At 31.0% G+C, this 12,234-nt stretch overlaps 1 protein-coding gene across 5 annotated transcripts; it reads left to right on the top strand.

The window, feature by feature from the left end:
* The first annotated feature begins 2,146 nt into the window (after nucleotides 1–2,146).
* Nucleotides 2,147–11,931, top strand: LOC148617331 (uncharacterized). Of its 5 annotated transcripts, none has more exons than XM_088584966.1 (3): nucleotides 2,156–2,223; nucleotides 8,229–8,246; nucleotides 8,797–11,930. In XM_088584966.1, the coding sequence occupies exon 3, from the start codon at nucleotides 8,803–8,805 to the stop codon at nucleotides 9,898–9,900; it is 1,098 nt and encodes a 365-aa protein (XP_088441092.1). In that variant the 5' UTR covers nucleotides 2,156–2,223; nucleotides 8,229–8,246; nucleotides 8,797–8,802; the 3' UTR covers nucleotides 9,901–11,930. The 5 variants fall into 5 exon arrangements, with proteins under 5 accessions (XP_088441091.1, XP_088441092.1, XP_088441090.1 ...); XM_088584964.1 differs by having other exon boundaries at nucleotides 2,169–2,223; nucleotides 8,046–8,246; XM_088584962.1 differs by lacking the exon at nucleotides 2,156–2,223 and adding an exon at nucleotides 2,232–2,403 and having other exon boundaries at nucleotides 8,797–11,931.
* Nucleotides 11,932–12,234: the final 303 nt, after the last annotated feature.

Raw genomic sequence — 12,234 nt, 5'->3', positions numbered from 1 at the left:
GATTCACCGTCAATGTCTGTAAATTATAACAGTTTATCTGTCAATGTCGATTGATAACCGTTTCATCGTCAATGTCGGTAGACTGTAGCAGTTTCACCGCCAATGTCGGTAGACTGTAATAGTTTCACCGTCAATGTCAGTAGAATATAGCAGTTACTGGATTCCTAAACTCCACAAGAATCCATACAAACAACGTCTAATAGTTGGATCTGCAAAATGTACCACCAAACCTTTTTCAAAACTTTTAACTTCTATACTCACAACTGTCAAAGAGGGTCTGCAATGCTGCCACACACTTGTTACTCCCGTTGTGGAATTATTTCAATGTGGATCCTGAAAAATTCAAAAGATCTTTTGGTGCAACCAGTTCAAGACTATTATCTGAATATAATAGCGTTAAAACCTATGATTTTTCAACACTGTATACTTCTATTTCCCATGCTCAGTTATTTCCCGACTTAAAAACATTATACATCGTTGTTTTTCCAAAAAAGATGGTACACCTAGATACAAAAATATACTTCTTGGTAGAGATTCTTCATACTTTGTAAGAAAGAATTCCAAATCATTTACCAAATATACAGAGGAAGATGTTTACAAAATGCTGGAAGTTTTAATCGACAACCTATTTGTCCAGTGTGATGGGCGTGTTTTTCAACAAACGGTCGGCATTCCAATAGGAACAAATTGTGCTCATTTACTTGCTGACCTATTCCTCTTATGAGGCTGACTTCATAGCTGATCTGATCAGAAATAAAGAATATCGTTTGGCTATATCTTTTAATTTCAGTTTCTGCTATATAGATGACGTGTTATCTTTAAACAATCCTAATTTTGGGGATTTGATACACCACATCTACCCCAAAGAACTTGAGATAAAGGATACTACAGACACTGTGAAGTCAGCCTCATATCTTGACCTATACTTAGAAAGGAAAACTATTGACCAAACGTTACGACAAACGTGATGACTTTTCATTCAGAATTGTCAATTTTCCTTTCACCTTCAGCACCTGCGTATGGAGTGTTCATATCACAACTCATACGTTATGCCAGAGCTTGCCGAAACTACGCAGACTTGTTGTATCGCGCTAGAACTCTAACAAATAGGCTTCTGTTGCTACGAGATTGAAGTCATCACTACAGAAGTTTTATGGTCGTCATCATGAACTCGTGGTTGTTACGGTGTATCCATCTGCACCATAAAAACTTATTTATTCAACGGGTCATAGTTTTCTTTCCTCGTTTGTCTACCTCGGACTTGACTTTTTATGTTTCTAAAAAGGCAGAGGACGCTTACGCTACCGGTGCACCTCGTCCATGCTCCCAGTTTTAAGTGGAGTCAGAGTTGCTCATTTCCTTTTGTTACCATGTATATATTATTTTAGCTACTTAGTGTTCTTTGTTGTGTATGTCTGTTTTCCATGTCTGGTCTTTGTCCCTGGATTATATTCCTTTGATTTCCGCTAGAACCTTGGTTCCCTTGATTACTCTTTCACCGTCAATATCGGTAAACTGTTACATTTTATTTATGATTTCTTTATGACACTCAAAATGTTGAGTAACGTTTGGCATTCACGACATATTCGCGAAACTGATCCTTTAAAAAACTTATGAAATTTCATTATTACCTGATAATTTATTGGTTCTTTCCATGAGCTTATAAAATCTTTTATGATACTTTAAAACGTATTATATCTTAAAGCAATTTTTCAATAACATTTACAATATATTTTATTTTAATTTAGGACTAATTAAATTCAAACATACTATTAAATGTGAAAATAAGCGTTGGAGTTTTGTACCATTAATTCTAAACTAATTTGCTCTCTGTTAAACTGATAATGTTCAATGATTATCAAAAATATAATTAAGTTGTCTTTACCCTGAAAAAAATCAAAATAAACATGATTTCTAGAACAGGTATATGAAACTGATATTGAGGTTCCGCGAATGGTAATATAGAAAAAAACGGCATTAATTACAACAAACGCTAAAGCGTTCTTTTTGTATTTACTTTCTTTTTCTTTGTTTACAATAGTCATAAAGCACTTATACTTTAAATAAAATGGCAATGGCATAGTGTGTTTACTAATATCTCTCTACATTAATAGATATATTTGCAAATTTTCACCAAGAAGTTCCGAATGCCTACGGGTATAAAAAGCAGAAAACTCTTGGTATAAAATTTCATTTTTGTCACCATCATCTCTGAATTATCAGGTAAGATATTTTTTTCATTACAGCGGTACGGCTGCTAGATGCGAGTGGTTTGAAATATCTTTTGTATCAAACAGTGTCTAACCAACAGGGTTTAAATTATCGAGTTGAATCTTTCTTTAGAACATGTCATTCGAAGTCGATAGGGAGTTTCTGGCTGGGTCTGTGATGGTTCTAACACAGGTAAGTGCACGTGTGTGTATGTTCAACAAGGTTTCTGCATGTTCGAGATAAGATACATTTTCTTTTAAACTGATAAGCTTTGGTCAGGTGTTTAATCGTCAGTTTGGCTGCATATTGGTAGGGTGTTAGCAACAACAACAACGTATGTTTTAAATACGTGTTTATGCAGAGCTTGTTACTAGCTTGTACATATTTCTCCTCTAAAAATAGCAAACGTGTGCATTTGCATCATCCGATGATATGAGTTTAATCTTAGTACGATCAAAGTTTTACGCATAACACGTTACAGTAAAATAAAATAACCTTAAGTATCGCAGTATTAACAATTGAACATAAAGTGTGCAAATACAAACATGTTTCTAATTACGATGCACTTGAAAATATATGTAGTTGCGAGATAAAATGAAGTGGGAATCTAATAGATTTCATGAAGCAAGTAAAAATAAGTGCGTGAAATAACATATTTGATAACCAATCAATCTGTAACGACTTGAAGAAGACAGTGAAAATAACTTTCCCTTTTTCCCATCAGCAATAGATGACTCTAACTTCTTTCAAAATTTTAACACTAAGTCTTGGGTTTATATTTCAAATTAATGTCATGAATACCTTACAGTGGTTCTACTCTTTCTGACCTGATTAAGACAAAACTTGAATTCTCTATAGCTCTGTATACCAGTTAAAGTAATAAGTGTTAGATATGTCCATAGTTTGCTTAATAGAACAAAAACGGATGTTTTACCTCATTTAATTTTTCGACAGGAGTAAGATCACTTTGAGTGTCACTAATAACAAACAATTCAGTTTTTCACTTCTTAATAATTAACAACTGAATCGTTCGATTTAAGGTTCGAGAATATAATAATGCCTCAGTAGATCTAAATGGTATTAATTTCCAAAGATGCTTGCTGGCATTTATCTGTGAAAAAGGTAATTTCAAATTTTACCAGGTAGGAATGCCTATTTTAAAACTTTCGGTTATCTTTTCATAGTTAAAATAGCATTGAAAATTTATAAGGAATAATACAGAATCAATAACCCTAATTACAGTAAGTAAAGCGACAACGCTTAACTTGTACATAAACACAAGCATAGCTTCCTTAAAATAATTGTTACGCAGAATATGAAAAAAACTTGCAACGTACCTAAATAATAATAAAAAAAAATGCACCAGGTAGGGATGCTACTGACGGCGCCATTGGATCCCTTTTTATGTTTTTAATGCCAAGTTCCATCAAAACATTTACGTTAACAGGTTTACAGATGGTATAGTTTTTATGAAGTATCTAAAGGGTATCCGACAAAACTCTTAGGTAGCACTTTCAATCACTATTTTACCGAAATTCAATCACAAACTTTTGAATGCAAAAACTAAATTTATAAAACACCAAAATTTAGAAAAGGCTAGAACAGTATACTACTAAAATTCTTTCTTCCCTAAATGACGCCATATTTGGTAAAAAACAACGCGTCCAAAGGCAATAAAAAGAGTTGTTTACAAGAAGAGGAGAAATAACTTCAACCATTTGATCCCACGACCCTACGATTGATGATGTAAAGATTGATATAACTAAATTATATGTAAAACTTGTATACAAATCAGTGGTACTGACTTAGGATGATCTAATCTAGTTATCCTTTATTGGAAATAGTATCGCTATGTCCTAGTTTACACTTTAAGTGTTTCTAATCAATATTAAAAGAAGCACCATTATTGACGCTTCGGTATTCATTTATTTACCGATATTCAACCGTACTTTAACTTTTACAATATTTCGTGTGTCCATCATACAAGAATTTCCATCGTTCAGCTATCGTGTCTTTCATTACTTTTGTTGTCGGGGGTTCTCAGAGCTTTCTTTAGGGTTTATTCACGCTTATCGTAGACCTTTTGGTGCGTGATCTCTGAAACTATTTATTATTTTGTATTTACGTTACGGTTGTGCAATTGTTACGTTTCACCATATTCGTTCTTTTTCTTTCTAGTATCGAATGCACTTCTGATTATTTTACTTTATCAAGAGTAACTATAAGTAACAGCCTTTGTAAGAAGCGTGCAAATTCATTCATGAAATATGTCATACACCTAAGAAAAAAAAGGCTACACATTTTTATTTTTGTAGTCAGTTGTTTTATGGGTTTATATAATGAAATGTACAAAAATGTATAAGCGTTCATTCTAATCTGTCTGTTCTTAGGTGATAATTCACATTCAAAACTCAATAGTTTCAATAAGACCAAAGGAGGTAATATATATGAATGTTTTAGCTTTTGCCGTGGTTGTGGACAAGGAGATACACTATCCCCTTATCTTTTCATTTTATGTGCAAAACGTTTTGTATTAAGATAATATAAGGGGAAATAGTAGGATTCAAAGTATAGAAATAACACAATTTGCTGATGACACGTCCCTTATTTTAGATAGAAGAGAGGATTCTCTTACTGAAGTTTTGGGAGAACTAGATTTGTCTGCTAAACTATCGGAGCTAAAAATTAGTTTTTTTCTCAAACACCAGTGGTATGTATTGGGAGCAAGAAGTATAGTGAAGAAATATTATATCATGACAAACAGTCGTGGGGATCAAATACTATAAGACTTTTGGGCATTAACATTGACGTAGATCTAAATAAAATATTAGCCATAGACTATTAAAGAGTAATCAAGGAAAGCAAGTTTAGATAGATTACTTCAGATACAAACCTTGCCACAACTTGGTCCAAAGGAAACTTGGCAGTTATAGGGGAAATGTCTGTAGTCAAAACACTTATGCTTCCTGTTCGAACTATTTGCTTATGACATTGCCTAATTCTATAATATATATAGTTAGGAAAATAAATGAGATATTTTATGTTTTGTATGGAATTCTCCAGGATAAATAAGAAGGGAGTACTATATATGGATAATTTTCATGGTGGCTTAAAGATGATAGATGTAAATTCTTTTAATACTGTACTTAAGTACACATTGATAAGAAAAGTATTCAATTAGGAATAGAAATGATTAAATATTCTGGATACCATGTTAGATAAAGAAAGTCTATATAATGTTGGACATAACTATACTACAAAAATGTTGTCAAGTATAAGAAATACATTTTGATATGATGTATTAAGTGCATGGAAATTGTTTTAGATAGAGAGGACAGTGCAGATTAGAATTATTTAGTATCTATACCAATATGGATGAATAAGAATATTATTGTTGAAAATAAACCTATATTTTTTAGATAATGGTTTACGAAAGGAACATTTTTTGTTAATGATGTAGAATTACTTAATATATTTAATATTCCAGTAAACATTATGGAATATAAGACTGTTATATCAACACTATTTAGATTGGAAAGACCGTATTCATTTGATGAAAAGTAAACTTCATTGCCACTTTGCTCTATCATTAATATAAACTGTTATAGAAAGACAAAGGGTGCAGAATATAATTATCAGGTATTCATACAAAATAATATTCCAAAGTGACAGAAAAGATGAGAAGCACAGTAAAATTTAGTGATAATTAATGAAGAGAGATTTTCAAATTTTTAGTTACGAAAAATACAAAATTACAGCGGTTGCCGTTTGAAAATAACCATAGACACAAAAACATTAGAAATTTATTTTGGAATTTGTGAAGTTGAACAGCGTTTCATTGAAGGTATAGTATTTCGGTTTTTATCAAATGATAAAAGTCTATTGTTAAATAAGTATAAATTTGGTGATGTATCAAGGATTTTTAAAGGAGAAGACACAAACTTGATTTTTCTGAGCCTGAAACAGTATACTTATGATATGAGATATTTTAAAGAAAAAGTAATATGTAGTATGATAAATGTATTAAAAGATTTATATTTTTCTAGAAAAAATGTTATGTTGTCAAAAATAAATAACAAAATGCAGTAATGAATGGAACAAACTTGACTTCATAACATATACATGATTTGATTGTCAAACGATAGAAAAATGTTTTTTTTAATACAGATAGTATATTAAATGAAATATACGTATCTTAACAAACACGAATTATTATTCATATTGTATTGCTAACATGACACATAATCAGACAAATTTATCCTGGATTTTATTCTGTTTCCCTTTGAAAGGGGGTAGTACATACATATCATTTTTCATACTATAGAAATCAAACCCCTTTTTTTTTAATCTGCAGTTTTGGCCTAAGAGCATAATTTGCTGTTGTCAAATATTGTCATTTGAAATATAATCATGTTATATATTTATTGAAAGACATATCTTTATATAGATTTATATGGGTTATTTGGTGATATGTACTAACAAAAACTAACAACCATATTTGTTAGGATAACTTTACTGTGACACTAATGTTAACGAGATCGGGATAAGGTACCTGTACCCGATATTTTGGACTAACAAATGTACATATTGAAAATAAAAGATTTAAAAAAAAAAATTAAAAAATACATTGATAACCAGTGATAAAATATGTACTAATACATTTAAAAAAAAAAACAAAAACAGCATTTCGGCTTAGCAGGTGAACTTGACTACAAAGTGCTGTGTATGTTAAATTAAGTTTGACATATTTTTTTGGATCGTGACATAATGAAGTGTCAATATTTTATAGTAGTACAGTGGTTTAATTGATTTTCTAAAATATGATTTTGTTCTGCCATGTGCATCCTACATTGCAAGTTCCGGTACACAGGAAGGTTTAAATCCAAAAGTTACTGGTATACAAGAATAACTTATAATATAAAAAAAGGAATCAAAGATCTGGCACCAAGATATTTGACCATCTGCAATACAAGTAGTGAAGCCTCTGTGTTTCAGGGGCTTTTGAATTTTGTAAAAGAATGGACTGCAAATTTTGGTAAATAATCTGTGAAATGATTCCAGTCAGGCAATTTTTATCCTTTGGCTTGTGATTACCTTCAGGAACCTTTGAACCACCAGCAATATTTGATTTTTGAATTGTCATAAATATAAATTTCAATTTCACACTGATGTTTTTGTTTCGTTAACAGGAAGAACTCTAATTTCGTGTACCTTAACTAAATATTTTAGATCATTTTGAAAACAAATGTTGAGGTTAAAGCAAATTAAGGCTAGCAATATTAAAATTCAATTATTTGAATACTGCTTTTGTGGAAACGAAACCAAAATAAATATGCGATTGTAAGTATTCAACAGCTCCCTTATTTGATTTTTGATACACATATGACAAGATTTTAATAAGTTTATAGACTTGCAATGTGTCCTTTCTGGAAAATTGAAAGATGTATTATCAGTAACGATTTTAGACAATCAAACATTTAAAAAAATGAAATTTTGATACATGAATACGTTTCTTACTAAATTGAATCTAGTTGTCATTTAATTTGACAAGTTATACAATTTAAAGACACAAAATATAATTTTGTTAATAACACCGTTGCTTTGTTTTGGGGGTAAGGGTAGGTTTTTTACTCCAACTGCCATACGACTTTGGTAAATATTATTATGTTTGGACTCAAAGCATATTAGGAACGTTGGAAGATAGTTTAGTGTAACAAAATTGTATTTTAAATGGTTAGCAAGTTCAATATTATTATTTAAATATAAAATTATAAAAAAAATTCAAAATTCACTGTAGTGGTATATTTTAAAATGAAATTTTTCACACTTTGCAGTAATTGCCAGTCGGCAAACATCAATTCTCGTTTTATAGATAATAACAACAAATGTGGTATTAAAAATTCCGCAAAGGGAATGGGGTACCAAGGATGTATTTGCATGTGTGTGGCTCATGGACCAATACAATGTACTTTTAAACAGAAAATATCGTATTAGCCAATGTTTACCTAATATTCCAGGGTTCCCGACAGTCAAAGGTATGTAAATTTTGCAGTTTATGTGAGGATGCATGTAACTTAAAAAAAAACTTTTACCATAGATTTTAATACCATATCAAAGTTGAGACATCTGTCCTGGGTTTCAAAAACAAATCTTAAGTTGAGAATTTCCTCTCAAGTCCTGTGTTTTTCCTCAAATCTTCAATTTTGTGATCTGATTGGTCGAAATTTGAGTTGAGGAAGTATTTGAGGAACATCTCAATTCTCAAGTTTTATGAAACCGGAACCATTTCATCTATAGATATTCACTCTAGCCCAATCTTTTGTTTCAATTGGATAATGTAATTCAAAACATCTTAACACGACTTAATGTGGTACATTTATAAAAGTGGTCAAAAATTAAAAAAATATTTTGTATATGTTTTGGTGACAATCTTATAAAAAGATACAAAAAGTATCAGGGTACCTGAAACAATTTGTATGTAAAAAAAACTATGAGCTGGGATTCATGGGGTTGCAGTAAACGTATTATTTCAACATAAAATCACTTTTAATAATATTTATCTTATTTTTTTCATAATTTGGTCAGATCTATATGATGCGATACAAGGATTTTGTATTGATACCTGTCATTATTGGAGCTGTCGTATTTCTTCATTCTATACAATCATATTATGTTTCTGAAAGAACGACGTATTCAAAAATTAAACCGTTTATGGTTTCAAAAAAGTCGAAGACATACAATGATAGCAAAGCGGCGTATCCAAAATTGAAACACAATGATGGTTATAGAGATATATCTCTCCTGAAAGATTGCCCAAATACAACATTTCCGGAAAAATTAGAAGACAACATTGAAAAAGTAAATTCTTACAATTTCACTGTCCCGGAGGGGTACCTCGAAAAACTGCAACTGGACGATAAAGGTGTAGCCAGTCTAATTAGCATAAACGTTAGCTCTTCGATGCCCGTATTGGTGAGTGGATTTTCGGCTAATCACTTTGGGGAATTTGAACAGAACTGGAATATAACACAACGGTCATTACTAAAAGCATTTCCAACAATGAAAGTTATACTTTATAATCTTGGATTTTCAGAAAAACTTCAGGACCAAGTCAAAAACATGTGCAATGGATGTGAAATTCGGAAATTCAAATTTGGAGATTTTCCAAAGCATGTTCGGAATTTAAAAAGTTATACTTGGAAACCTATACTATTACAAGGAATTCTACAAGAATACGATTTTGTTCTTTGGACAGACACTTCTGTGTTAGTTAATGCAAACAATGCGAGTAAACTGTTCAGTAATGCTATTAGACATGGTATACAATCTATGAACGGAGATGGCACTATAGCAGGTCGTACAAGCGGGCATCTTTTTAAACTTCTTAATGAAGATCCTTGTTCGTTTCGTGTACCGGAAATCGCAGGTGGCTGGGTGACAATTAAACGGACAGAATTCACTTTGAAATATATTATGCGTCCTTGGGTTTCATGCGCTATACAGTTTGGATGCATGGAATTTCCTAATTCACGTAATTATCTACCATGCCCAGGGCGACTGAAAAAGGTTGGTTCATGCCACAGGTTCGATCAATCAACACTTGGGATAATTTTAACAAGACTGTTTAACAAGAACAGAGACCGCGTAACATTTAAGGGTAACTACTTCGGTGCTTTACACAAGATATAAATAAGTAATTAGTTAAATATCGATGACTAAGTGGAATTTTGAAAATTGCGGGAAAATGGCAAAGATGTTAATGGCGAACTCTATGTACTACTAAAGTATTTGGGTACTAGATATGGCATCTTCATTTTTAACCAGCTACCCGTTCAACTTATTAAACATTTCAAAATATTGAATAACAATGAATTAGAAGAAATGCAATATTTTAGGATTTATTTTTATCTACTTGTCTACATCAATTTTCTATTTTTAGCAGCAGCTATAGTCTTATGATTGTTGAATTTCAAATTAGGAGCCGTGTTTCTCTTGGTATACCAGAGAATAAAAAATAAAATATCTTAAAAGATCAGAAATGCATAGATGTTAGTCTAAATAGAATAGCATTTACTATATCAAGCCAATGTACAAAAATAAGAAATCAATTAATCAATTCCTGTGATGCGTCAACCAGTTTTTCATTTTACATGGAATAGTTTTATGAAAATGTCAGACAATAAATAATTCATCGTTATGGACCAACAACATGTTTTGATAGCTAATTCATATTTGATGGTTTTTGTTCAGCTTTTTAAATAATTCATTTATATTAGTACGTGGACCGAGATAACAGCCGTGCAACCCCTCCCCACCAATCATCAACCAAATTATGATTTTCATGTATCCTTATACCTCCCATTTACGAATCTTTTTTGTCGCCAAAAAATAAACTGAAGCATTTTTGTATTTTTTGGCTACTTATTATACCTAGATGAGACAAAAATCAATATTTTATTTTTTTTTATTCTGCGAACTTCTTCTTTCTACAAAACAAAGTAAACTGACATATGTGTATGCTAAAAATTAACATTTGGGATCATGAGGTACTTTTTTCATGGGTTGGGGTGGCAATTTTTTACCTATTTGGACTTGGAAAAGTTCAAATATTTATTACTTGGGATCGTTAGAAAGCTAAGACACTATATAATTGTATTTGAATATACAAAAAGCTTGTTTGAAGTACGGTACCAATTATAGGTGAAATTGAAGATTGAAGGAAATATGAAAATCCGAAAATTCCCTTTTTATGAAAAACTCATTATTGTCATATCGAAACTGAAAAATACGCGTATGAAATTAGGAGATATGTTGGATACAAAACTTATTCGTTTCAGTTTAAGAAATTCAAACTAATTCATCAAAATGTGCACTTTTTTGTCGAAATGGGCAACAAAATTGCAAAATATGATAGAAAAAGAACATATTTGCGCCTAATAAACAAACTTAAAAGATTAAATGGAACCAATTGTATCATTTAGAATTTTTTATACTATTAATTAAGTGTCTAATACATTTTGTTCGAATACGTCTACCTTTCAAATTCAATGAAATTACCATTTTTTAAATATTTGGAATATCAAACCTATCAGAATCTTTTACGTCTTTATTTTATTCTCATTAAATATATATAGTGACAGAAAATATATACAAATACTAGTGATGTATCATAAATTGCATTTGAAAACAATGGCATATGTGTTGAAATTAACTAAGATAAATAATTAATATAATGTAAATAATATTAAATCGCCAAGCTAAGATCCAAGTTTTATTTCCGGAAAATGCATTGCCATTTGTTCATGTTGTCATTTTATAAATATCAATTTTACTCAGAAAGTATAAGCATTATAAATAGAAGGTTTGAAGCATTAAATCTAAGTATGGCTCAACTTGAAGCACTTCAGTACATCCAGAACAAGTTTGACAGAAAAGGTTTGATTTCAGGAGTTTATTTAAAAGAACTTTCTAATGTTGTTACATGTTTACTTTAATTATGCTAAAAAATGCTTTAATAAGATAAAAAAAAATATTAGTAATTTAGTAACATATTGCTTTCAATGTTGTCACATGTACATTTAATGCTCAACACAGTGAAAGCAAATATCACAAATGTACGACACCTATAAATTCGGAACAGATTATACAACTTCATGGTCAGTGAAACCTTTGTCCTTTTTGTTCATGTAACTGATTGATTATTGGGCAATGAAAAGTGGGCAAATCAGGGTTTAACCGAATATCTGTGATCGATAGGTGCCAAGTGCGTTAATTCATTGCATAAATATATGTACCAAAAAAAAAATCCAAAACAAAACAAAACAACAACAAACAAACAAAACATGCGGGGACAGACAGACAGACGGAATAACTGAATCATCGCACAGGCATGCTCTTAACATAGAACATATATATATGACAGTAAGATTAGTCACATATGTAAACTTATAAGGATTTAGTACATTTAATACTAAAATTATCGCGAGAAGTGAAAAAAAGAAGACTGTTAAATTTTATTATCAA

This window comes from Perna viridis, chromosome 5 (genome assembly GCF_037379345.1).
Source record: "Perna viridis isolate PV_CMFRI_1.1 ecotype Kerala chromosome 5, ASM3737934v1, whole genome shotgun sequence".
In the NCBI taxonomy this organism is placed as follows: Eukaryota; Metazoa; Mollusca; class Bivalvia; order Mytilida; family Mytilidae; genus Perna; species Perna viridis.
The sequence above is the reverse complement of the archived record's forward strand: the minus strand, read 5'-3'. Positions and strand labels throughout refer to the sequence as shown.

Bases quoted from the DNA above. Each gene is read 5' to 3' on its own strand.
- LOC148617331 (XM_088584962.1), top strand. From the start codon at position 2,347: ATGTCATTCGAAGTCGATAGGGAGTTTCTGGCTGGGTCTGTGATGGTT.